This window comes from Lepidochelys kempii, chromosome 1 (assembly GCF_965140265.1).
Source record: "Lepidochelys kempii isolate rLepKem1 chromosome 1, rLepKem1.hap2, whole genome shotgun sequence".
NCBI classification, from domain to species: domain Eukaryota; kingdom Metazoa; phylum Chordata; order Testudines; family Cheloniidae; genus Lepidochelys; species Lepidochelys kempii.
In genome coordinates, this window is record NC_133256.1 from 95,065,714 (window position 1) to 95,092,646 (window position 26,933).

At 44.5% G+C, this 26,933-nt stretch overlaps 1 protein-coding gene across 1 annotated transcript; it reads right to left on the reverse strand.

Moving 5' to 3' along the window:
• DCT (dopachrome tautomerase) lies at nucleotides 1–26,652 on the reverse strand. The gene is made up of 8 exons (XM_073327230.1): nucleotides 26,340–26,652; nucleotides 17,426–17,725; nucleotides 16,076–16,176; nucleotides 15,192–15,358; nucleotides 9,238–9,417; nucleotides 8,986–9,121; nucleotides 1,395–1,596; nucleotides 1–182 (listed from the first exon to the last, which is right to left on the reverse strand). Exons 1-8 carry the CDS (start codon nucleotides 26,650–26,652, stop codon nucleotides 1–3), a joined length of 1,581 nt encoding a protein of 526 aa, XP_073183331.1.
• Between the last annotated feature and the right edge of the window lie 281 nt (nucleotides 26,653–26,933).

A 26,933-nucleotide genomic window follows, 5' to 3' on the forward strand; every position in this document is an offset into this window, starting at 1 on the left:
CTAGGCCTCTTCTGTATAATTTTTTTTGCTGAATCTTGCATTTATCAGTGGTTCAAAACCTTTTCTGTATCTTCTGTGCTGAAAGAGTGCAAGCAGCATAATTAGTATAACTGAAGCTATCAGTGCTCCTCCGATAGTGGATCCAGCCATAATAGCCCAAGCATGTGTTTCTTCAGGTGAACCTGTAAATACAAAAAGAACGTCTGAGTTATAGAATGGAAATAATTTTGCTTCTAAAATCACAAAGGAGGAGGAGCAAATATTAGACTCTGCTTTAACAACAGTAGGACTATTATAACTTGTATTGCCGTAGCACTCAAAGGCTGCAGTCCGGGTCAGGGCTCCATTGTGTAGGCAATGTGCAAATATACAATAAAACACAATCCTTGCTGCAAACGTTTATAAACTAATTTAAGACTAGATACAAGAAGCGAGTGTAAAAAATGGAGAGAATGAGAAAGGAGGGACAATGGAAAGAGGGACAGGAGCACAGAGTTAAAAAGCCTAGCTATGCACAATTTGCAAGTTTTGGGTCAGGGTTTTATTTATTTAGGTAGCTTTGAGAAAAATAAGGAAAAATGAACTGTCTCAGCTATACTCACTATTGTGAAGTGCTAGAACACAGTATGTTCTTATCAGTCTGTCCATCCCAACCCCACATGGCAGAACATCTTTACTTGGTCTTTTCACTGTCCCTCTCAGAAGCTTATTTTGGGTAAAATATTCAGAAGTGTCTCAGTGATTTAGAAGCTGGAGAGTACGTCTACACAGCAGAAAAAGACCTGCAGCAGCAAGTCGCAGAACCCGGGTCAACTGACTTGGCCTTGCGGGGTTCTGCTGCGGGGCTAAAAATAGCAGCATAGACATTTGGGCTCAGGCTGAAGTCCAGCCTCTAAGACCCTCCCAACTCCCTAGGTTTCAGAATCTGGGCTCCAGCCGAAGCCCGAATAGCTACACTGCTAGTTTTATCCCCTGCAATGTGAGCTGCCCCATGCTCTGAGACTCACTGCTCCTGTTTTTTGGTTGGGTTGTTTTTTTGTTTTTGTTTTTGGGTTTTTTTTGAAGTTTAGTCTCATTTTCTAAAGTCTCATTTTCAAAAGTAAGGCTCCTTAAGTCTCTTGAAAATGGGCACTTAGGCTTCTAAGTCACTTACACATTTCTGACAATTTTACCCGCTGTATTCCTGGTGTCCGTGACAGTACTACCATCTTCACCCTACGCTGACTTTCCGTGAGACTTGGGCAGCTTGGATCCCTAGGCCCTTTTTGAAAAATGTGACTTAGGTGCATATGAAAATGTTGCTCTTAATGCTCAGTTATCTGAAGACCTTTATGTGAAAACTTGAGCAGCCCGGTCTCTTACTCTGCAATCCCTTTAGCACGTCTGTTAATCACCTGGCAGGTCAATGGCATAGCTGTAGCCAAGTTGTTCTGCAGCTAGAAAGAGCTGCCCGTTGGTCACAGGAGGGAAGAAAGGGACCATGTTGAACATCCTGTTGTGCCCAATAGGGGCCAGCTCCAGAGGCCAAGCATTGTCAGAGGGGTTAAATTGTTTCATCCACTCATCAAAGATGGCATCAGTAAAGGAATGAAGGACCTGTCAATTCAAGTACACATACACACACGTATAAACACCTTTCTGGTTCCAACAGCTTCCAACATTTTTCGCTTTTAAAAAAATCCCCAGGACAGGATTGGTTTGGAAGTAGGAAATATCTGTAAATATCACAACTTATGCATGTGGACGCTGTCGCACTGAAGAGTGCTGAACTCCCTAGCAGCTGGATTGGTCCCTTGTAATCTGCCCCTCACTTAGCTGCGCTGCCTCAGGAGCCCAGCAAGGCCCAAGCTATGACCCACCGAGTGTCACAATTCAGTCCCACCGGGGAAGGAAGCTTGGCCGCTCCTTCTCCTCAAGCACCTGCTTTCCCCAAGGGGGCGGGTCAGCCGTATCGACCAGTATACTGAGAGAGCAGAGCCTTGGTTCTGCTGGCTCCCTCACCCTGCCAGCCCACCTGTGCTGGCTTTAGAGTGGCGACGGTTAGCTCCATAAAATGTAACCTGCAATGCAAGTAGCCCATGCAAAAGAGTTGGGGGTGTATAGTCCTCTACATGGGCTCATAAAACAGTTTAAAATTGAGCTCTAATCTAAGACAAAGACTAAAGAGAAATGCGGGCCAGACTTTCCAGTCCATTGGCTCAGCCTTTCACTGGTAAGGGCAGGGAAGCTAAGTTGGTCTAGTTTACATGCCACGGAGCCAGTAAAAGGTATTACAAGATGTCAATTGAAGTAGAATGGGGGCTGTTTTATTATACACAAGTGTGTTTCTTGCTACACGGCTCCCTCTGCCCCTTGAAGTCAGAGTTACACCAAACTGGACATTCTTAGGGTGTGTCTACAATTGAGCTGGAAGTTGTGACTCCCAGCTCACGCTGACACAGCCGAGCTAGCTCTGCGCTTACAAATGTATCCGCAATGGCACAGGTGGCTGCTCAGCCTGGCCACTCCGAGTATAATCTCACCCGGCCCCCTGCAAACATATTCAGGCAGAGACCTGCCACGCTGCTACTTTTAGGCACTAGCTCAAGTAGCGCGAGTGTGGGTACGTCTACACGAGCTGGGAGTCACACCTTTCAGCTCAAATGCAGACATGCGCCCAAGCTTTCTGAGACTCACACTAAGTAGACCGAATTCCGAGGCAATGTGTAAAGGGTGGAGGGTGTCAGTTACACCTTGGTAAGTGGATCTGAGTCTAAAAACCAAGTCTAGGGGAGTCTATATGAAGCCTACGTGGGTGTAACATACATGTTTTAGGGGCCAATGAAGGTGTAAGATACATCAACTTATTCTCTTTCTCAACTTAAACTCGCTTCTGAATTTGGCCATAGGAGTCCTCACTCCTTTGGCTTTAGTCTTCAGGAAACAGTCTTCCAATTAGCATTAGTAACCCTCCCAGAACTCTGACGCAGCAAAGACACAAAACCAAATTATTTTGCATTTTTTAAAAAATTCTCTGGAAACAGAAGGTCCTGATGAACTGGAAAAGAGCTATGGTAATCTCTGTAATGGGCAAAAAAGAAGATCTGGAAAGTGGTCTGTCAAATCGATAATGCCAAGTTGAAAACACTTCAGCTATGGTACAAAAGATTTCAGAGCTGCCAGAGAAGAAAAGTGTTGTCCAGTGTTGTTTAATGTGAGCTATTTTCTCCACATTGCAATTTTTGAAATGCATAGTTTTCCATTCCCTTTTACTGTTTTCCCTCCTCACAAATTTTCTCTCTGGGTGCTCAGCACATTTGAAAATCAGGCCACATATTTAGGTGCCTAAAAACCTTAACTCTAGGTACTCACTTTGGCAGAGCTTGGCCTACAAGTTTAGTTACAGGACTTTGGGTGAGCACAGCCTTTCAAATGCAAGTATTTCTTCAGAGAGTAAGTTTTTCATTAGCCACCAGAGGGAGCCAATACACTCCAGAGAAAGAAAAGGAGTACTTGTGGCACCTTAGCGACTAACCAATTTATTTGAGCATAAGCTTTCGTGAGCTACAGCTCACTTCATCGGATGCATCAGAATGCATGTTTATGCTCCTTTTCTTTTTGCAAATACAGACTAACACGGCCGCTACTCTGAAACTCCAGAGAAAGAGAGACTCTCAAAATGGACATACAGCAGCAAAGAAGAGGGGTTTAGAACAAAGTTTACAGAAATGTTTACAACATCCAATCCTTTTCAACATAATGACAATTCTCCGTTTCCATAAGCTGAGCTAGTAGAGAAGTACTTCATCCTTGGCTGTTCCGGCATGCTCAGATAGCAACAGAAGCAAGACTCTTTGGGCTAGATTCACAAAAGGATTTAGAAAAAAGAACAGGAGTACTTGTGGCACCTTAGAGACTAACAAATTTATTTGAGCATAAAGTTTCGTACAGCTCACTTCATCGGATGCATTTAGGATTTAGGTGTCCCAGAATTAGGCCTCCCTGGAATTCACAAAGGCCTGACTCAGCTGCCCCCAAAGTCTGCAAGCACCCATATTTTTGTAACTAAAGTTCCTTAAACACCATGGTTCTGGCTCTGAGCACACACACTGAAGCCCACACCAGGCATCTGCATGCCTAAGCCCCAGATGGTGCAGTAACCAGGGGCAGATCAGCTCATCCACCTATCTTGCCTACACTGCCCAATCAAGTAAGCATGCTCAGAGCTCACCTACCAGATCAGGGCCCTGTGGAGGAGGACACCCTCCCTCTTAACTTTTAGCCCAGTGGTTCCCCACTTCACCTGAGGGGAACGGGGATTTGACCTAGCCTTTGCCTCCTCTCAGGAGGTGCTGTAACCACTGAGCTATGGGATATTCTGATGGGAATCTCCCTCAGCCTTTCCTCTTGAAGCTGTTCTACTTTGGCTAAATCATGAAAGAGCAATTGGAACAGGGGGCCTGGACCCTGGGTGTCCCAGGTGAGTCTTATAGCCAGTCAGCTACAGAGTCCTTCTCACACTTGCTCGCTCTCTCTCTCTCTCTCGCTTGCTGGCCCCGTGATTCTTCCATTATCTATCCACAGTGGAACAGCTTCAACATCGGGACAGAACGAGCAAGTGGGAGAATGAGTCTATAGTCCAGTGATTAGCGCACTCACCTGGGAGGCCCAGGTTCCAGCCCCCTGCTGCAATGACTTTTTTTAATTAGTTATCCAAAGTGTCAACAGGAGAGCCTGGGGGAACCTCATGTCAGAATATCCCATTGCCCAGTGGCTAGTGCACTCACCTGTGACGTATCAGTTCCTTGTTGAAATGACTTCTCCCTTCACATGGAGAGAGGACTTTAACTGGGGGGGCAGGTGTCCCACATCCCAGTGAGTACCCTAACCACTGGGCTGAAAGTTATGAGGGAGCTCCTGCTCTTCCTCCCACCCCTGCTTCTTGTTAAAATGGTGTAGTCGCTTAATGCCAAGAGAGGGTGTGCAGCTGAGAATGCTAAGCAGAGGGAGGTGCCTTCCTGCACCCCAGACTTGGGCACCTGTCTCTGAGAGAGGGCAGGACTTAGCACACACCTCTTGGCTTAGCATCGCCCAGTGGCTAGCTTACATGAGGAGCCACCTAGCATGCTGGCTGTTGTGAACCCCATTCATTGTATAGGGAGCCTCAATGCCAAACTCCGGCTTTGTGAATCCCAGTGATTTTCTAGGCACCTAAAAGTGTCACCACTCCTAAGTTTCTGTGCAAATCGCACTTCTGGTGAGAAGAGTGTAACCTGCTCTTACAGATGCAGACCTTGCTACAGTTATCCATGCTTGTGTCTTCGCAAGGTTAGACCATTGTACTGTGGTCTACATGGGGCTACCCTTTATCATTCAAAACCTTAAATTAGTTCAGAATGCAACTCCCCACTTGTTGAGCAGCGCTTCAAGCTGAGAGAATGTTGCACTAGTGCGTCAGTGCCATTGTCCAGTGATGTGTAAGATGTTGGGTGTGGTTTATAAAGGGCTAAGTGGTTTAGGACCTAAATAGCTGAGATGCAGTCTCTATCCCCTCTGCCACAGTTCCAGTCAGCTCACAGGGTTAGGACAGGGAATGGCAGCACATTTTCCAATAAGCTCTTTGACTCTGGAACCCACTCCTCTGGTTGGTCCAAAAGAACCTGCAAGCATCATCTATTATCTTAGGCTTCTGTGGTGGGTTGGGTTAAGTAACATGGGGTGGGAAGGAGTGCACTGATTTTGTCATAGGCGCCAACTTACCGAGTTGCCGGGGGGAGCTTAACTCCCACTTTGCCCAGGCTTGGCCCCCGCTCCACTCCTTCCTCCAAGCCCCCATCCCTGCCCCACCACTTCCCGCCCCCCGCTCCTGCCCTTTCCCCTGCCCCACCTCTTTCTGTTCCCTCCCCGGCCTCTTCCTGCCCCCACTCTTCCCCCTCCCCCCCCAGCGCCTCCTCCATGCTGCGGAACAGCTGATTCACGGTGAGCAGGAGGGTTGGGTGGGAGGGGCAGGCTCTGACCCAAGGGCTAACAGTGAGTGCTGAGCAGTCACTGCTCCAGCCCCAGAGCATCCACAGAGTCGGTACCCATATATTTTAAATATCTGAAAAAAGAGCCCAGAGGATTGGGATGGTGCAGGGAGTCTTTTTAAAACAAAATTGAAGAAAAATATTATTTGGACTGTGATAGGGCCCAAAAGGTGCTTCCCAGAGAGGACCACAATCCCCACTGAAGAGAATATCTTTGCTGCTCTTCATTCTTTACAATGTTACAAGCAATGTAAGGGTGCAGATAGCAGATGGCGTAATAAGGTTCAACCATTTTTGTGCAAATATCCCTCATCACTATTTAAGTCATATACCATATAAAATAGGATGGAGTCCCCCACCTCTCCCCCCCACACACACACACCATTTTGCCTCTCCTCATGCATCTAAGATTCTGATCTAGCAATTGGATTGGAGAGGGCAGGTCCTTTTGCCCACATGAAGCTCTTCTGAGGTCACCCTGAGATTGCAGGATCAGGCTCTAACTCTTGTATATACACCATTCTCTTCCACCCCTCTCACTGTGTACAGCATACAACACCAAACTAAACTCCTTTCCATCCACCTGATAACAGACGATTTACACCATGCCACATCACCCCTGAATTTGGTCCAGAGTTTTCCAGAATTGTGCTGTTCGTACTTGTTGTAGTAGCAAGGTACTAACAGACTGTTGTATCAACCAGGCAAGGTATTAATAAGCTTCAAAGGACTTTATTTTCAAAATGGAAACCTCTTTACCGAGCTGCTGCTGCACCCTCTGTAGCTTTCCCCCATCCTTCCTGTTTCCTATCCTTTCAGAATCCCAACAGCCAGGGCTCCCAATTCTAATAACTACAAGCAACATCTAAACACCACGGTACTACAAAGCACCTGCTAGAAAAAGTTGTCCGTTTCAGACAACTATCCAGTACCAAGACAGGGGGCCAAATTCATTACTGTTGTAACTATTGTCTTCAATATCCACATGAGAAAACTTTGATCTGCAAACCACCAGATGAAAAGTAATCCACTGTATAAAATAATGCTATCATGAACTAAAGATTTTCCCTGTTTCAGTTTTTTTAAATTGTGTTTCTTTTATTTTAAAACACAGCTACCCAGCAGGCATCTCATTTCAGCCAGTATCTGAACTCGCAGTCCCAGCTCACTGCTGACCCTCGTTCATTAAAAATCTAAATGTGTTTTCAAAAAGAGGCTAAGGAGTAAGAAGTGAACGTCACGGAGGGATATAAAAACTCAGAAGGAAATAAATTGGGGAGCTACTGCATGGTCATTTGGGCTAATACCTACCCACAATAATTATGGCTTCATCTACCAAAGGCAGCCAGCTCTAGGAACGCGTAATATTAAAAAGCTTTTCAGTAAATTTGGCAAGTACCTGTGTGGAGAATAAAGTATGTAACAGGCTCAGCTACCGAGAATACATTTGCTCACTGCTGTCTGCTTTATTTTTAGAGTTCTGTGTTATACCGAAGTACCAATACAATTACATGATTTTATCCCCCAGAACACACCAAAAAGGAGATGTAGCTCCTCAGCCTATCCCAGTGAGCTGTGTTTTAAATAAACAAATAAATACTGACACAAAGCCAAGCTAAACCTGATTTCAGCGAAAATTAGGTGTGTAACTACCTCTGAGCATCTGGGCTTGATATCCTAAAATATATAGTCCTACTCTCAAAATCTCTTCTGCTGAGACATTGACAGGAATAAGATGAGCTAAATGTAAAATTAAAATTCAAGCTGTGTCAGACCAGCAGCTCTTCCGCTTTGAATGGCTGCTGTTCTTCCCTAAAAGCTGACTTTGGATTGCACTAACTGTCTTGACAATTCTTCCCACTTTATTTAACTACTAGTAGATATGGCAATATAAAATACAAGAGGAGAAACTTTTATTTTGTATTTGAAGTATTCATTTTTAGTCTAGACACTTCACTACTTCTATCCTCCAAATTCTTGGTGAGAAAACTGCCTTAGAGGTGTTGTGACAATTGGGCCTTCACATTGACCCTAATTGTGAGTTCGGCTGTAAAAAGTGAGTATAAGTTCATAAGATGTCACCATAACCTGTAAAATAAATGTTGATGGGACAAGATGCAAAAGTGTGACAGAAACACTGGATTAATCAAAATAAAATGACCTACTGATGTAATTCAAGGGCTGTGTTAAACTCCTGCTTGGTAAACAAGTAAAGTGTGGGACCAAAAATCAATGAACCAACATTGGTGTGTCATAAACTAGGCCTAATTGGTGGACATAGTACCACCATTCTCTTTGTAGGTCCTTAAAGAAATAGACTTTAAAGGGAGAAAAATTGGCTTTTGGAGCAAAGCTTCACCATCCTGGCTGCCCCCCCATCATCTTTGGGGTGCTTTGGGGCACTTAGCCTTTGTCCTCCTGATCCTCAGAGATGTCCGGGCCAGAGAGGGGGATCCAGATGACACTGTCACCTCTACTGGCTCCAGCTGAATCCTAAACACCATCTGGGATGAAACTGGATCAGACTTTAACAACAACAGCAACACAACATCTCCAGCCCATCTCACCTAACTTCTTCTCTTTTCCCCAAAAGGACCATTATTACCATCTTTGATACCATCTAACAGGCACTCGCACATGGGGGGGTTTCCTTCTGAAAACTCTCTCAAGCTAACAGTGCAAAGGAACAAGGGATATTGTTAAAATTAGAGGTTTACTTAATACTTAACATTTCAAAGGCTATCAATGTTTTCCTTCTTTTCTGTATCTTTAATAAAAGGTTAGAAGGATTTTTTAATGGTTTATTTGCCATGGGACAAAGTAGGTTGGAGTCTCTGTATGCCAAACCCCAGGCCTTGTTTAAGACTGTTTAATGTTAGACCATGACTGGATCATGTGAACACCATTGGCCCACATATTCCACCTAAATTAATACAACAGAGGCATATTCAGTTGCAATCACATTAGGAAAATGACATACCACAAAGATTGGATCGTTGGCTGCAGCATGAGGGGAAGCGCTGGTTCCATTCAGGAAAGAGTGAACCAAGTTATGCAGGCTCACCACTGGGGAGACAGAAGATCCATCTGGTTTACCAAACCCTTCCAGGGCATTCCTGTGCGTGAGATAAGACAAGAGTTAAGTAACCACCTATTGACCAGCACTACCTCCAAATGTATGTATAAAAGGCTATCTTTGGGCTGAACATGTTATAGGAGTTGGGGCACAAACCTGAAGCTGAAATTAGAATTCCAGAAAAAAGGAGGACTATCAAACTCTTGAAGTGAAAGGCAGTTCTGGATATCTTCCATGGTTGGCAACTGCTCGCTAGACTTCCCTTGTGGGTTCCTCCGTAGAATCCCTTCATTAGTCCCATTACACAGTGTAACCAGATGGTTGTAGTCATCCAAGCTTAGATTAAAATCAAAATTGCATGGAACAATTAGAATAGGATGTTGGAGGGTGAGAGGGTTCACTCTGACAGAGTCAATAGACGCTGTACACTCAGTCCCCCACCAAAACCACTGGGACGGCTCACATCCCAGATGTTAAACACACTTGCAAGTGTTTGCAGGATCAGAGCCTCAGATGGCTTCAGAAGTTTTGTACCAGAAAAGCAAATGGTCATACTGCTAACCTGAGCTGGAATCATAAGGCTGCTTGTAAATTAATCATCTTTGAACTGGCTCCAACTTTCACATTTCTGCCTTTAAGAATCTCATGAAGGAGACTGATATGGATGTTAGCAAGTGGGTGCCACATCTGTCAACAGGATAATGTGGCTAGATAAATGTCAGTGGGTCCACTAATTTACTGTCAGTTATGCTTCCTTAGCTGACATGTAGCGTAGCTGCCCAACCAAAAACAATTACTGCTGACCCATGTCATAGCAGCTCCTCCTACACTTCCCCATCTGCTATTTGGCAGGGATGGAGAGAGTTATTGTAGCATAAGCGAGAGTCTTTACTGCTGCCACCCAGCACTTTGAGTTGGGAAGGAAATTATTCACCACTTTTTTCTTTGTTCACTGTTCAGCCCAAGCTTGGGACAGTCTGTGTGCTTGTTTCTCCCACACTGTACCCCACCTGCTGGCCCCATCAATGGATATGAGAATATTCTGCTCCCATTTAAGTCACTGGCAAAACTCCCATTCCTTTCAAAGGCAACGGAATTCCACGTGTGTGGATACCTGCACCTTCACAAAGCACCAAATACTTAATCTAAAACTGCAGTGGACTCTAGGCAGGGGCAGGTGTCCGTCCACATGAAGTCAGATGCAGGATTGGGTCTTTCGCTAATATATGACAAAGAATTCTCTATGTACATCAGAAATGAGAACGATATTACAAGCTGCCACAAGGATGTGGATAAGATTTAGAGGACGGTCTCTGATATTGTTTTGTTTGATGCATCTGTGATCATGTAATTAAAGACCATATTATACACATAGCAGTGTTATGGTCACATGTTCAACCTTATCTGTCTCATTTCCTGTCATTTGAGGTTTTAATGTATAGCTTTACCATTAAGTGTACATAAGTTTTTTGTATTTTGATTTCCTTGTTTTCTTCCCAAGAAGTTAAAAGGAAAATCCAGAGTTTTTAAGTCCCAGTAGGTGAGCTTACAAGGCTCTCCCCTCTTGCAGAGTTCACAGATTTGCCCTGAGGAGGCTCTGTCTTCCACCTGCTATATAGCGGTTGAAGTTACAGCAGGACTTTCATTATGGCTTGATTTTCAGTTGCTTAGATACATCTGCATATTTCATCATTTGGGCTGAAATATACCATGTTTTGCCTCAGGACAGAGGTGCATTTTTGGAAATCTGAGCACATGTCCATCCAGCCATTTGAGTTGTGGAAAAAAACAAGAAAGAATTTCCCCATTCTTTGTACTTTGCATTTATTTTTTCTTGCACAATTCAAAAACAGCTGAAACTTTCAGGCTGGCCAGGCCTCGCTGAGTCTTTGCAAAGAATTTAAAATAAAGAAGGCCCTATCTCTATTAAAGAAATTCACAGCAGCTTGACTATATAGATCGTAGTTACACTAGTGCAAACCCCCAATGCAGAAGCATTGGACTGTGCAAAGCAAGGCTTATGCTGATGCTGGTAATGTACCAAAGTCAACTGCACTGATATAAGCCCTGCTTTGCACTGGTGCAGCATGTAAACATCAGGGGTTTCCACCAGTGTAACTACATGTTTACACTGGCACAAATTTCCTTAAAGTAGACACGGTCTCACTTGGAACCCTTGGCCCAGAGCAATGCAGTAAGGATGGTGGTGGGCTGTGGCAATGCAGGGACTGGCTGATGGCTAAGCAGTTATTCAGTGTTCCAGACCTTACCCTTTTTAGGGGGAGAGAGAGAGATGGAATATGAACAGCATTGCATCCTATTTTGTCAGGCATGCTTTTATCATAGAATCATAGAATATCAGGGTTGGAAGGGACCTCAGGAGGTCATCTAGTCCAACCCCCTGCTCAAAGCAGGACCAATCCCCAATTAAATCGTCCCAGCCAGGGCTTTGTCAAGCCTGACCTTAAAAACTTCTAAGGAAGGAGATTCTACCACCTCCCTAGGTAACGCATTCCAGTGTTTCACCACCCTCCAATGAAAAAGTTTTTCCTAATATCCAACCTAAACCTCCCCCACTGCAACTTGAGACCATTACTCCTTGTCCTGTCATCTTCTACCACTGAGAATAGTCTAGAACCATCCACTTTGGAACCACCTCTCAGGTAGTTGAAAGCAGCTATCAAATCCCCCCTCATTCTTCTCTTCTGCAGACTAAACAATCCCAGTTCCCTCAGCCTCTCCTCATAAGGCATGTGTTCCAGACCCCTAATCATTTTTGCTGCCCTTCGTTGGACTCTCTCCAATTTTTCCACATCCTTCTTGTAGTGTGGGACCCAAAACTGGACACAGTACTCCAGATGAGGCCTCACCAATGTCAAATAGGGGAAATGATCAGGTCCCTCGATCTGCTGGCTATGCCCCTACTTATACATCCCAAAATGCCATTGGCCTTCTTGGCAACAAGGGCACACTGTTGACTCATATCCAGTTTCTCGTCCACTGTCACCCCTAGGTCCTTTTCCACAGAACTGCTGCCTAGCCATTCGGTCCCTAGTCTGTCGCGGTGCATTGGATTCTTCCGTCCTAAGTGCAGGACCCTGCACTTATCCTTGTTGAACCTCATCAGATTTCTTTTGGCCCAATCCTCCAATTTGACTAGGTCCCTCTGTAACCTATCCCTACCTGCACCATATCTACCACTCCTCCTAGTTTAGTATCATCCGCAAATTTGCTGAGAGTGCAATCCACACCATCCTCCAGATCATTTATGAAGATATTGAACAAAACCGGCCCCAGGACCGACCCTTGGGGCACTCCACTTGATACCGGCTGCCATCTAGACATGGAGCCATTGATCACTACCCGTTGAGCCCGACAATCTAGCCAACTTTCTACCCACCTTATAGTGCATTCATCCAGCCCATGCTTCTTTAACTTGCTGACAAGAATACTGTGGGAGACCATGTCAAAAGCTTTGCTAAAGTCAAGAAACAATACATCCACTGCTTTCCCTTCATCCACAGAACCAGTAATCTCATCATAGAAGGCGATTAGATTAGTCAGGCATGACCTTCCCTTGGTGAATCCATGCTGACTGTTCCTGATCACTTTCCTCTCCTGTAAGTGCTTCAGGATTGATTCCTTGAGGACCTGCTCCACGATTTTTCTGGGGACTGAGGTGAGGCTGACTGGCCTGTAGTTCCCAGGATCCTCCTTCTTCCCTTTTTTAAAGATGGGCACTACATTAGCCTTTTTCCAGTTGTCCGGGACTTCCCCTGATCGCCATGAGTTTTCAAAGATAATGGCCAATGGCTCTGCAATCACAGCCGCCAACTCCTTTAGCACTCCGGCCCCATGGACTTGTGCACGTCCAGCTTTTCTAAATAGTCCCTAACCACTTCTTTCTCCACAGAGAGCTGGCCACCTACTCCCCATGTTGTGTTGCCCAGCGCAGCAGCCTGGGAACTGACCTTGTTCGTGAAGACAGAGGCAAAAAAAGCATTGAGTACATTAGCTTTTTTCACATTCTCTGTCACTAGGTTGCCTCCCTCATTCAGTAAGGGGCCCACACTTTCCTTGGCTTTCTTCTTGTTGTTAACATACCTGAAGAAACCCTTCTTGTTACTCTTAACATCTCTTGCTAGCTGCAGCTCCAGGTGCGATTTGGCCCTCCTGATCTCATTCCTACATGCCCAAGCAGCATTTTTATACTCTTCCCTGGTCATTTGTCCAATCTTCCACTTCTTGTAAGCTTCTTTTTTATGTTTAAGATCCGAAAGGTATTCACTAGCATCATGTGTTGTTTGTATATCAATTAGTGTGAGGAGTCCTGTAACGCCCGGGATAGAAGTGGTAAACAGACTCATAGACTTTAGGGCCAGAAGGGACCATCGTGATCATCTAGTCTGACCTCCTGCACATTGAAGGCCACAGAACCTGCAATAGACCCTTAACCTCTGGTTGAGTTACTGAAGTCCTCAAATCATGGTTTAAAGACTTCAAGTTATAGAGAATTCACAATTTACACTAGCTTAAACCTGCAAGTGACCCATGCCCCATGGGAGATGTGAAGCGAAGCACAAGAATCATATGACAGTTGCAAAGACTCCAGAAGCTTCAGTTTAATTTTAAATTAAAATGCATATTCACAGACTACTGAAATGAAACAGTAAAAATCCCTCTCCTGTAACATTGGTGAAGGAAGCATTTACAAATTTCAGGGTTCAAGTCAAAAACCCATATTATTCTTCATGTTACTGACAAGAAGAGGGTAGCAGCTATATGAAAAGGCCAAGATTTTCAAAAAATCAGTGCCTAAAGTTAGGCTTTGGAGTAGATATTTAGATACTCATATACGTGGCCTGATTTCTAAAAGTGCTGACCCAGGTACGCCGGAACGAGGGGGCCAAGGGACCATAGCCCTTCCACTTTTTGCCACGGGCCTGTCCCTCTGCCCCTCGTCTTCCCCCCCAAAGCCCCGCTCCCTGGCCTGGCCAGAAGCTGGAGCCCGGCCTGGCTAAGTGTGGTCCAGGGAGCCCAGGCAGCTCTGGGGAACTGTGGATCTTCCACCTGCTTGGAATGGGGAGTCTGAGATCAATCCCTGGCCTATGTCCCTGCCCCCCAGGTCCCCTGCCCAGGGCAGATGGAGGGTATGCAGCTCCCCACAGCTATCCAGGTGACTCTTCAACCTCCAAGGCCCTGCCTCCTGGCCAGGCCAGAAGCCGGAGTCAGGTAAGAGCCGAATGGGCAGCGTTGGGCAGGTGGAGGGGCCCAGGCTCCCCAACCCAGCTCCTGCTTCCAACTCAGCCATGAGGGGAGGCTGCAGGGGGCAGAGAAGGGGCTGGGGGCAGGGCCACAGTGGGGGGGCCTCATGGCAATCCCACTTTTAGAAAGAATCTGTCAACCCTGTGCTGAGCAGCTCCCAAGGCCTTCATGCCACTCCAAGCTTGGATGAAAAGTGCTACAGGAGTATTATATTTTGCTGTGTTACTGAATGTCCACTTGTACATCTTAAGGTCCCAATCCTGCATTTGAATCCACAGTCGAATCCCTGCACTCACACAAAGCCCCACTGACTCCAATTGGGAAATGCCTAACTATAGTCAGTTGCAGGATCAGGGCCTTATTTTGCAAGAAACCAGTTCAATCTCATTTTAAAAAACTATTTCTAAATCTGAGGTGACATCCTGGCATCATTGACGTCAATGCAAAAATTCCCCCTGATTGCAATAGGGCTAGAATCTCACTTCTGGTATTTTCCAGTCCAACAGAAGAGGCATAGATTTTTCAGTCTAATATGAGCTCACTATTAAAAACACAGAAAAATTCCTATTGACAAAATTTTCAAGGGCTCTTGGTTGGCAATTACTGTCTTTAAGTAAAGTCCTGAATCAAATTAAAAAAAAAACAGTATAAAAAAGCAGAATATATCTGAGGAAATCTTGAATGACATCCACCTAGAGCCCATCCACTAAGTTTCACAATTTTTACAAGGAAATCTAGGTTCTTTTTCTTGCAGTTTGGGCAAGTTGAAAGAGAAGTTCATGCTGTTAGTGGCTAATGAAAACAAGTGTTAGTTAGAATGCTGGTTTCCCCACACATTCTATTACCTATTGCACACTATTGCCCAGTGTGAGAACCTTGAATTCTGACTTATTAGGCTTGGATCTTCTGGTCTTGATGCTCCAAAAAGCTGATCTGTACACACATCGCACTCATTTCTACCTGTGGCAAAATTCCAATAGGGCAATGCAAAGGATTCATTGCCAATCAGTCGCTATAATAAAAAGAAACTTATTAGCAAGAAATAATTCTTTAAAAACAGAAAGAGACATTACTAATACCTGGCTCGTCTATATTTTGATATTTGAAACCACGCTGCAGTTTTCTCAGAATACCGTTTCAACTTCCTTCAGGCTATTAGGTCACTGATTCAAATCTAAGGAAGGCCAGCAGTTACCTTAACTAAACACTGTACCATCTGATGGCCTCGTATGTTAAGTGGTTCCTAGTTCTGATTTCTACTGAAAGTGCTGATGGCCCAAAAAGTGGTGATTCTGACATTCTTGGGAGTCAGCAAAGAGACCAAGGGCACAGAGTGGCCCAGCATGATGACAGAAATAACCGGAATAAATACAGAGGCTGAACCACCTTCTCTCCCCTAGAGTTGGACACTTCCGATGAAGTCTGAGGCATGCTGGCTATGTAAAAAAAAGTATATTGCACCTGCTTTTGTAATAATTGTTCTTTTCTTTTTTTTTAAAGGAGGGCGGGGGGCAGGGGATAGAAGACCGGAGTCTTCAAACCAATCACCACCTCCTGAGTGCTAAATTCACTTTTAAAACAGGGTTAATTTCATTGTCTAGGGACTGTAGCCCCAACATGCAGTTATGCCAGGGAACTCTGTGTTAGTGTAATAGAGATTCAAAGTAATATGGGAAAATCACAATAGTAAGAGCCATGCAAGCATCCTTGAATAGGACGCGTTGCTAACCTGGAGATCTCTTTCCAGCAGCAGCAAATGGTACCTATGCCAAGTAACAAAGGCAGGTCCTTGGTGGGAGAAATCTATAGTGGTGAATGGGCGGCCAGGTCCTACAAACAGGAAGGCACAGTAAGAACTAGAGCATCCAATTAAAGTTAAATAGACAAAGAGTACTTTACATAACTTCCTTTATGAGTTTAAAGCTTCATGAAATGGAGTTCATGCTAGAATGGTATCCATCAGAAATATAAACATTTTAAAAGAGTTGGTGAGAATTTTTTTTAATTTTGAAAATGATTAAAATGTTCACATTCCAAAAAAGGGGGGCATTTAGACAACATTTTGCACATTTTTCCGATGTTTGACCAGCTAGAATTTGAAAGGAAGCCCTTCATTAATCTTCATTGTGTTGTAAATCATAGTTATTGTCTTGTATGTACAACATGGTATCACTATGTTATTCAATGGTAACATAGTGCAGCTTCGCGCAGCACCCATTGGCCAGGAACGGCGAACCGCAGCCACTGGGAGCTGCGGGTGGCCGTGCAAATGTAAACAAACTGTCTGGCAGCCCACCAGCAGATTACCCTGACGGGCCACGTGTGGCCCGCGCACAGGCGCCAACTTCTACTGGTGCCAGTTAGTGCTCGAACCCCCTCTGCTCCCTGCCCCGCCCCCTCCAACCCCCATTCCAACCCCTTCCCCAAAGTCCCCATCCCAACTCTGCCTCCTCCTGCCCCCATTCCAACTCCTTCCCCAAATCTCCGTCATGGCCCTTCCTCTTCCCCGCCTCCTCCCCTGAGCGCGCCACGTTCCCGCTTCTCCCCTGTCCCTCCCGAAGCCTGTTTGGCGGTGGCAAGCGCTGGGAGGTAGGTGGAGGAGTGGAAACACAGTGCACTCAGGGGAGGAAGCGGAGGAGGAGGTGAGGTGAGGTGGGGCAGGGATCTTGGCTGCCGGTGGGTGGAAAGGACGCACTAATTTTTCCCCATGGGTACTCCAGCCCTGGAGCACCCACAGAGTCGGCGACTATGGGCCCGCGGTCCGCAGGTTGCCCACCACTGGTCTAGAGCCTCCAAAATGTTTAGGCGCCTAACTCCAACTGAAATTAATTAAGCCAATGGGAGTTAGATGCCTAAATACCTATGAGGATTGGGAACTAAGTGACTTACACAAAATCACAGAGGAAATCTATGCCAGAGAAGGACTTGAATCCAGATTTCAGACTAGCACCCTAACCGCTGGACAATCCTTCCTTTCACCATGACTTGATCACTTTTCAACTTACTTACCTTTGTTCAATTATTACATTTTTACCACATTCTTTACATTCTAGATGCCTTAGTAAAGAAAAGTACCAACCTAATAGGGTGTCCCTGACTGAGTAGTAATGAAGCCACACAAAGTAGTTGTAAATGCTACAGTTTGTAACTTGCGGTTCAGTTCCATTGGGCCCAAGGAGACTCAGCCAGTGCTGTGTAGCAATTACATAGTCTGGGTGAGTGGTATTCTTTGCACGGTCTAAAGCATCTAAGAACTGCTCTCTCTCTGCCGCAGTCAAGGCATGGACATTTTTCCGGACAAGAAGTGGCTTCCTTTCATCGCAGTTGGGGCCAGTCCAGCCAAACTTGCACTCACCACAGTTATAGCCAGCAAAGTTTCCTGTGTTAAGAGAGAGTGTGGGTTTAGGTATATTACTCAGTGCACAAAAGAAACTGAGACTGAAATGCAAAGAAATTGAGTTTGTTAGTCTGTCTTTTCCCTAGCGATTTCTATTCTGGCAAGGTTCAGCAGCTGAGAATATTGGCAGCTTTGTCAATTGCTTAACTAAAATGATGGCTTATTTCCCAGTAACACGGCAGGGCCAAGATTCGTAGAAGGCTGGTTATCAAGATAAAGAGCCAGATAAAGGGCTGGATCCTGCAAACTAAGAACTCTGGCCCTGATCCAGCAAAGCATTTAAATATGCCCATAGTCTCATTGAACTTAATAGGACTACTCACCTGCCTAGGTTAAGCAGATAATAAAGTGCTTTGCTAGACTGGGCCCAGAGTACTCAGCATTATACAGGACCAAGCACAAAAACATGATGTCTGACAAAGACTCCTGCTCTTTAAGCATATTTTAAAAATAACAAACTGCAGGGCTGCTGCTGGTGGCCCACTGAGGTATCATTAAATGGTGCAGTGATACTATGTAAAAGTATGAAAAATTGTATTGTACTATGTGTGCAGGTCTTTTCTCACCCCATTGCCTTATGTCTAACACAGGCAGGCATCCCTCTGTTGACAAGTACTTTCTGTGCTGTCTGCTCAGGTTTTTACAGTATTATGAAGAGCTCTGGAATACATGGTCTCCGGAAGCACAGGAATCCCATTGGCTCAGTTTTAGCACTGTCACATAGTATAGAGCCAAATAACCTTATAACAACAAAGTGCAAATTTATTCTACAACTACTTCGTAAGAGCTTTTAGGATCGCCACTGGGCAATCCTGTCAGTTACTAAGCTTTATTAAATACTTTTAGAATTACTTAAATGGGATTTAAATCTTCTTCTGTTTTCCCAGCCTAAATATCAATTGTACTTCCACAGGTTAATGTCAAAATTATTCTTTCCACCAAATGAACTAGCCCATCTGCTTTTCTTTGAAAACTGTAATGGTAAAATAATGTGATTAATTTCAGACCTGGATTGAATTTTACCGTGTTGTACTCAGGGGTTCAGCACACATTCAAAATACAGAAATTTAACTTAGAAAATTGAAAAAGAGGCAAGAGTAATGAATGCTGATGACTCCTTATAGCTTTTCAGTGAATTTAAGTACTTCCTTACCCAACCACTGTCACGATCCATGCCAGAAATTGCTGTGATCGCTTAACAATAATCCCTTGTAGCGGGTAAACAATCATATACCAAATTCTGCTGTCAATTACTTCAGCTTTATGCTTCTGTAGCTGAGATCAGAATCTAGCCCAAATACAAAACCCTTGTAATTTGAATTGAAGTGTAAGTGTAATTAGTGTCAATTGCCAATTTACAGGGGCCACATACTAATGCATCCATTCATAAATCATGCGTGCAAAGTGCTTTGTCTAATTCAAAACACACAGCTTATTCAAATAAGAATGAGCTTCTTTCCCCCCTCTGGTATGGAGGAACTGTCTCAAGAATTGCATTCACTCCTTTTCATTTTAAGAATTTGCAAAAGCTGAGTTGAACATTAGGTACAGTAGTGCACTTAAATGAATTGGAAAAAGCATGCAACAGATTCAAAGTTTACATCTGAAAAGAACTTATGTTTGTATGTTATCTTTCAGTTTGACTTATGCCAAAATGTACTTGACATCCATTTTAAAGAGTTGATATTTTTGCATCTACCAGCATATTAAGTCAATCCTTTACGGAAAGCAAGGTTGTGAAAGCAGCTTTACAATGGGTTCTTTGACCACAATTCTCTTTGGAAAGAAGGGGGAAAGGAATCGGGTTTCACTGATCACAGTTTAGTATCACATTAAACAAAGAAGAACTAAAGCATTATATCTGCTTAGGACTAAAAAGAGGAAAGAAAAATATGAGTAAGTAAAGTGCATGATTCAACAAAAAAAACTAAGTCAAACTTCAGAAAACTATTAGATTACTTAGCCTGGGCCCCTTAAAACCAATGACTAGTGTTTCTCAGAAGTGCTCAGCGCCCAAAACTGTTATACTTTCAAAAGAGTTCAACTCCCCAATAGGCAACTAAAAGATGTGGCCAAATTTCCAAAAGTGGGAGCCATTGGGTACTCAGCAATTAGTAAAATCAAGCAATTTATCTGGATACTTAAGGGCTTGTCTACACTGTGGAGCAAAGCACACCAGAAGGGTGTGCACTGTATAGTGGTCTAAAGGGCTGCACTCTAATTGCCCCGCGTAGGTCTTGCAGATGCACTGTAAAAGTATCGAGTACATGTTGCTGTAGTTCCGTTTGAGACAGTGCTACATTAATGCACACTAGGATTCTTTTACTGTGTCAGCAGCAGGGTCTACACAGAGCAGTCAGGGCACAACACTTTAGAGAGCTCTACAATGTACACCACGCTAGCATGGGTTGCAGACAAGACCTTTCTATGGATATTGAAAATCTTGGCCACTGCCTCTTAGAGAATCCTTCTCCAGTGTTGCTTACAAATTGCCACTAATGATGTGCTGTGCCTAACAGGCACATTCTACCCCATCTACACAGCAAGTGGAGTTACACCCTAGCTATCTAGGAGACTTGATGAAGACAACACAAAATGGTTGCCCACCAGTAATGTTCAAACTTGGACACTCAGCAACTGGACCAATTTGCAGAATGAAAGAAAAGCAGGTACACAACAACCAACAATCACTGTGTGGAAACTATTAAAACCAATCCGACTCCTGATTCAGCGCAGACCTTTTAACATTCCCCTGGAAGTGCCCCTGCATTCAGTATCAATCTGGTTGAATCAACAGAGTCCAAATGATTTCTCTCAAAGTCATCTCTTGAGTAGCAAATGTTGCTCCTTTATTTACAGAATGGAAACTGTAAAGAGGAGGAATATAAAGGAACCCAAGATAAAAGAGAGGAAAAATAGTGTGGTAATGAAGGCAAAGAAAAGCTGGATGGAAAAGATGTGAGGAAAATGACTGCTCCAAAGAAAGAACAAAGGATTAAACAATGTCAAGTTCAAGTCAGCTATCTTAGGACCCAAACCTGCAAACACTTACTCATATGCTTAACTTTACTTCCATAAGTAGTCCAATATCAACTAGATTTGACTTCAATGGGGCTTCTCATATGAGTAATGTTAAGCATATGAGTAGGATTGGGGACTTGAAACTTAAACTTAAACTTAAACTTAAACTTTAAAGCATCAGGTTTTGAATATTTAAATTCTTTAGAATTAAAGGTTTCAATCAACTTAGATATTCTACCACAGCTAGCATGACCAGACAGCAAGTGTGAACAATCGGGACTTTTTTTTCAGGGAGGTATAATTGCTTATATAAGACAAAGCCTGTAATATCGGGATGTCAGATCACCCTAACCAGAGCAGATAAATCATTATATAGAGGACTTTTGCATGAGAGCTTAGAAAACAAGAGCCTCTCTGTTCTGCAAGCACACTTAAAATCCCATGGTACTTGCAATAAGAGTACAGATTGGTAAAGCAATTCTTGGCCAGAATTCTCTCTCTCTCACACACACACACACACAGACAAACACACACAGTCTCTCACATTTGCCCATGTGCATCCCCCACATTGAATATAATTAAGCATGCTGTGCACCAGGGCCCTGATCCAGGAAAGCCTGACTGTACAGAAAAGTATTTAAGCACTTGCTTAAACTCAAACACATGCCCAGGTACTTTCCTGAATCAGGATCCAGATGGCTACCTGTGACACCTGCATTTAGTTTGCTAAGCATTTGGGGATCTTTCAAAATAAAAAGAGAGATAGTAATGCAATTTATTATTATTATTTTATGTTATTATTTGTAAAGTGTTTTGAAAATATGAAATGCTGGATTGATATTATCAGTCTAGCCAAAGACCGAGAGACAAAAACTGATTTATACTAGGGTGACCAGATGACAAGAACAAAATATCGGGACACATGGGGGCGGCAGCCACAGGCTAACACCCCACCAAGGCCGGCTCTAGGTTTTTTGCTGCCCCAAGCGAAAAAAAAAAAAAAAAAAGCCGGAGTGCCGCCAAAGCAAAATATCGGGACAAATGGTGTCCCAATCGTGCATTGGTTGGGACGCGGGACAAACAACTAAATATCAGGACAGTCCTGATTTTATCAGGATGTCTGGTCACCCTAATTGATACCGGTAAGCCTTCTATTATTTTAGACAGGGCTGGTAGCACTACCTATTATTAAGTTTGCTCAACACTTCCCATTACCAGACCCTGTTTTCAGTTGCTTATAACTTTGTGAAACTTCAACTGTTTGGACTGAAATTTTCCATGCCAGATGTTTGCCTCAGGCTGAATTTTATTTTTATTTTTTGAAAAATATTCAAACAAAATGCTTCAGTCTTGAATGAGAATGAGGGTAGGCTAGGGGAAATGTATTGCTCATGTTAAAAAATTCTGCCACCCTTTTTTTTTTGGACAGCTCTAGCACCCTCATGCTTTGGAGCAGGGACCTGAAATTTGGCAGGGGAATGGCCTTTATGTCATGGATGTGCCTTTTGGCTTCCCTGTGAAAAACTGCCCAAATTTGGTCAAGTTATAAGCCTTTGAAAAATGGCAGTTGGCACATGCTCTTTGATTTTTGGCAGTTAAATCGCCAAAGATTCCATCATTGCTGAGCATGTGCTCAGAGCTCCTAGTGCCAACCAGACTGCATGTGCCATCCCCACATAGTGACTGAGCTCCAGTCTAGAGTTACAGGGGCGAAGCTGGACTTTCCTTGTAATGGCTGCTCCAAACTATTGCAGACCAGAGAGTGGCTGTGGACCAAAACTGAAATCATGGGGCCTGTCTCTCTTGTGCTCTCAGTGTCCTCCCCCGCCAGTGCGAAGGCAGTGTAGAGAAGAAAGCTGTCTGATTCAAATGCAGAGGGGACAAAAGCTGGACTGGGTGAGAAGGAAAGCAGTAGATTGGTACAAGGAGTCTGGTGAGACTGGAACTATTTGGACAAGGAGACTGGGTCTCGGGGTGGGGAGTGGAAACTTAGACTGGTTGGGCAAGGAAACTGGGAGAGAGACAGGGCCAGTGAGGAAAACAGTGGGAAACTGGGAGCCAAATGGTTTGGAGGGAGAATACTGAGAATGGATAGGAGCTGGATGGAAGGGAAAGACTGGGAGTGGTTGGACAAGGAGATTGGGAACCAGTGCATAATATCCTACCTAACAAACCAGATTTCAGACCGATTCTCCACTTTGCATGGGGGTGCATAGAGGGGGAACAAGACAGATTTGTGAGAGTTATGGTACAATGGGAGAACTTGAACAAAGAGACTGAAACAAGGAGCTAGGAAGGGGAATGAACAGTGAGAATGGATGAGGAGTCTAGAGAGTCTGACTGAGACTGGGAGCCAGTTTGGAGCGGGGAGAGACAGGTTGGATGAGGAGCTATGAGAGAAGAACTGGGACTGGCTGGGTAAGGAGATTGGGCAGCAGGAGTCAAGCTTCGGGGGAAAAGGTGGAAGTGTCTGTGCTCACGAAAGAACACTCTCCTATATAGCCTAAAGTGGATCCCAAGATTCCAGAATCTCACCGTTCCTCAGCTGTCAGCAAATATCTGTGAAACCCACTGGCATAGTGAGTTTCTCATCACCGTCTAGTGCTGTCCTCATAGAGGATGACAAGCTACAACTGCTATAAATTACTCTGTTAGCTCAAGTGGCAGAGGTTGAGCAGTGGCTCTACAGGTTCTCCTCCTGCTGGTGACCCATGTGGGGTTTTCATATGATAGAATTCCTTTTTTTTTTTCCAGTTTTTTGTTTTAATACATAGAAAATTACACACACATATCTACATTAAAAGAACATTATTAAGGTTGCAAAGTCAAACACTCCAAAGTTAGGAAATGCCAGAGTTAAGGTGGCCTGTGCATATGAATTATGATACAGACTTTATAAACATGATGACACACTATTTTTTCCATAGTACCCCTGCTTGGTTCAGTGTGCAGGATGGACCGGCTCTGGGGAAGGAGCAGGGTTGTGTCATTTGTAGGACCTCTGTCTCATTTGTTGCAGAAGGTGGAAGGTGTGCAGTGAATGAGGCAGGGAACCAAAAAAAAAAAAAAAGAGAGAGAGAGAAAGAACAAGCTCATGGTTAAGGCAGTTGAACGCTGTACTGGAGAACTGGATCTATCCCTGTCTCTGTCACAGAGTTTCTGGGTAATGCTGGGCAAGTCTGAAACCAAACAGTTCACAGATGGTCACTAACTGTGTATTCCATTTTCTGAATGCCTGAGATGAGACTCTAGGGTGTGATTTGCAGGAGCACTGACGGCTCCAACTGAAGTCAGTGGGAGCTATGCTTTGAAAATATAAAGTGCTACATAATGCAAATACTCTGAATAATCAGGACCCAATTATCTCAGACTGGGCACCCAAACTTAGTAGATACTTTTAACCTTAATCTCTTTGGCCTGGCTCCGCCAAGGAGCCAGAGAAAGAATGACTCTGTAGCCTGGTGGTTAGGGTACTCGCTTAAGAGGGAGACCTGGGGCCAATCTCCCTGCTCCAATAACTTGTTAATCATTTTTCTACAGTGGAACAACTTCACCAGGAGATAATGAGAGACCCAAACATCAGAAGCTCCCATAGTTCAGTGATTAAAGAACTCTCCTGGGAGGTGGGTTACCCCTCTTCAAAGCTTTTCTCCTCATTAGCCACAGGGGGAATTGAACCTTGGTCTCCCACATCCTGGGCAAGGAGTCTAACCACTGAGCTAAAAGTTATGGGGGGGAAGGAACACCCCCACCACGGGCTGGATTTTGAATGGAACCTGGTCCAGTAGGCAGCCTCTGAGCATACCTACCACATTGAGCCCCATAGGTAAGATAGGTTTCAGAGTAGCAGCCGTGTTAGTCTGTATCCGCAAAAAGAAAAGGAGGACTTGTGGCACCTTAGAGACTAACCCATTTATTTGAGCATAAGCTTTCGTGAGCTACAGCGCACTCCCCACTGTTTATGGACTTCACTGGGACTCAGGTGGGAAACAGGCATCCACATGCAAGTGAGGCAGCAGTGCACGTGCTCCCAAGGAACTTCAACAGTAGAAATTTAGTGGACAAGTGAGGTGACGCAGCAACTGAGCAGGGGTTTTGTGGATCACAGCAAAGCCACAAAGGCATAGGTGCCTAAGTACCTTTGTGGATCTGGGCTTCAGTTCCCCATCTGTAAAATAGGGATGATACCACCCCCACACCTCACAGGGGTGCTAGGAAGAAACCTTAATTAATGTTTATGAAGCACTCAGGTACTCCAGTGATGAGTGCCACAGACAGGCCCATGAAGAAAGTAGTAATTCTGTCTTCAGTGCAGGCTTTGAATAATGTATAGTAAATAAGGCCGAGGACCATACATTGAACAACAAGGATAAACCAACATATTGCCAGCTTCTCATTCAGTGAGCACTGTCTATCCTGTGCACTGAATGACGCAGGGGTCCTGTGGAAAGATTAGTATGTGATCACGTAATTAAAGACTGAAACATAATGCATACTCACAAGATAAGGTTGGGTGGGGTGGTGGGCCAAATTAAGCTTGCACAGGCAAACTTAATTCTGGCACTTTCCTAACTTCTGAGTGTCTGACTTTTCAACCTTAATAGTGTTCTGTTAACATTATCTTTTATACATAGTTCTATATAATAGCATAGAAAAAAGACAAGAGTTCACGACCAAATGCTCCAGTCTTCTAAAAGCTTATGCATGCACATACAGTTAGTTATGCACATGCATATGTGTTTGCAGGATTAAGGCTTAATTCTGCAGTCCTTAGGCGACTCATCCTGTGAAGTCAGCGTGCTATAGGATATTGAGGACTTGATGTTCATATAGCGTACCCAGGACTTGAAGTCAATGGGACGGCTTATCTAAGGTTCTGTCCGCACTGCAAATTCAACTGCATTGGAGGCTGCTCCAATTCAGTTTTCTTTCTGCAAAGTTAAACCACTGTTCCATTTTTCAGCATTGATGGGACTTGGTTATCTTGTAAGCATTGTATTAAACCCCTGAATGTTTCCAAATTTTTACCACTATTATTAAAGCATGACTAAGTCCTGTTGGCTTTAACACAATTCTTAACATTAGGTCCTGTCAGCACTGCAAAGCAGGACTAAGTTTACCAGTTGGGATCCCTGACATCCATAAAATTTTCAGGACACACACTGCAAAATATTACCCTGGCAGTAATTAATCCCAACTCAACATGTGCTGACACAGGTGTACAGCTTCATCCATACACATTTCTACAGTCACAAACCCTGTCTATCCTACCTAACAAACCAGATTTAAATATGGGGAGAGGGGGAATGGAACAGCCTTATGGCCGAACCATGTAACAATAATGGGGGAGGGGATTCCTGACCTGTGAATACAGGGGGAAAAAACAAAATTTAAGCATGAGAGAGAACCATGCTCTAACCCCGTTTGGTGTCTAGGCCAGCTCATGTTCCTCTTTCACTGGTAGAGTATGGCTTGGCCATATTTGTAGTGCAACTGGGAGGGATCACCCTTCCTGATCCCTTTTCCACAATCAGGGATTTGCTCTTCTCTGGAGCAGAGTTAGTCCTCCTCTCACCTGTGCACTGGCAGCTCTGATTGAAGAACTTCAGGGGCCATTGTTCCCGGTCATCCACGTTGCGGAGGGTGTACGGGCCGCGCCATGGCCTGGTGTCCACCTGCACCTCCCTGCACGATCCCCTGCCCTGCTGGGAGCCACAAGCATTGCTTGGCTCTTGCCCCAAGGTTGGGCAGCAGCGCTTGGCCAGCAGCGCCTCTACCGTCATGCAGACGCGGGGGAACTGCGCCTCAGCCTGCGGAGCGCAGCAGCAGCTCAGGTAGCCCAGGAGAGCAGACGAGAGCCATGTCACCCACTGGAGCTGGGAGGTCATTGCTGCAGGGACCACGCGCTGTGCCAGGTTTGGCTTCTAGCAATCAAGGACAGGAGCAAAGGTGTTTCATGAACAGCCTCTGGACAAGAGGAGGACCGCACTTTTTCTCAGATTCTCAGCAGACTGGGCTCTGACTGACTGAGATAATTTCCCTCACTGCTTATGATGTTGGCATTTGGGGTGTTTGTTTAATCCTTGACTCGAACTGCCTTGAATATGGTTCAAAAGGCCTTTGCTCTGCGGTGCGTGCCAAGATTTGGAGGATTTATATAGAGGGTGGG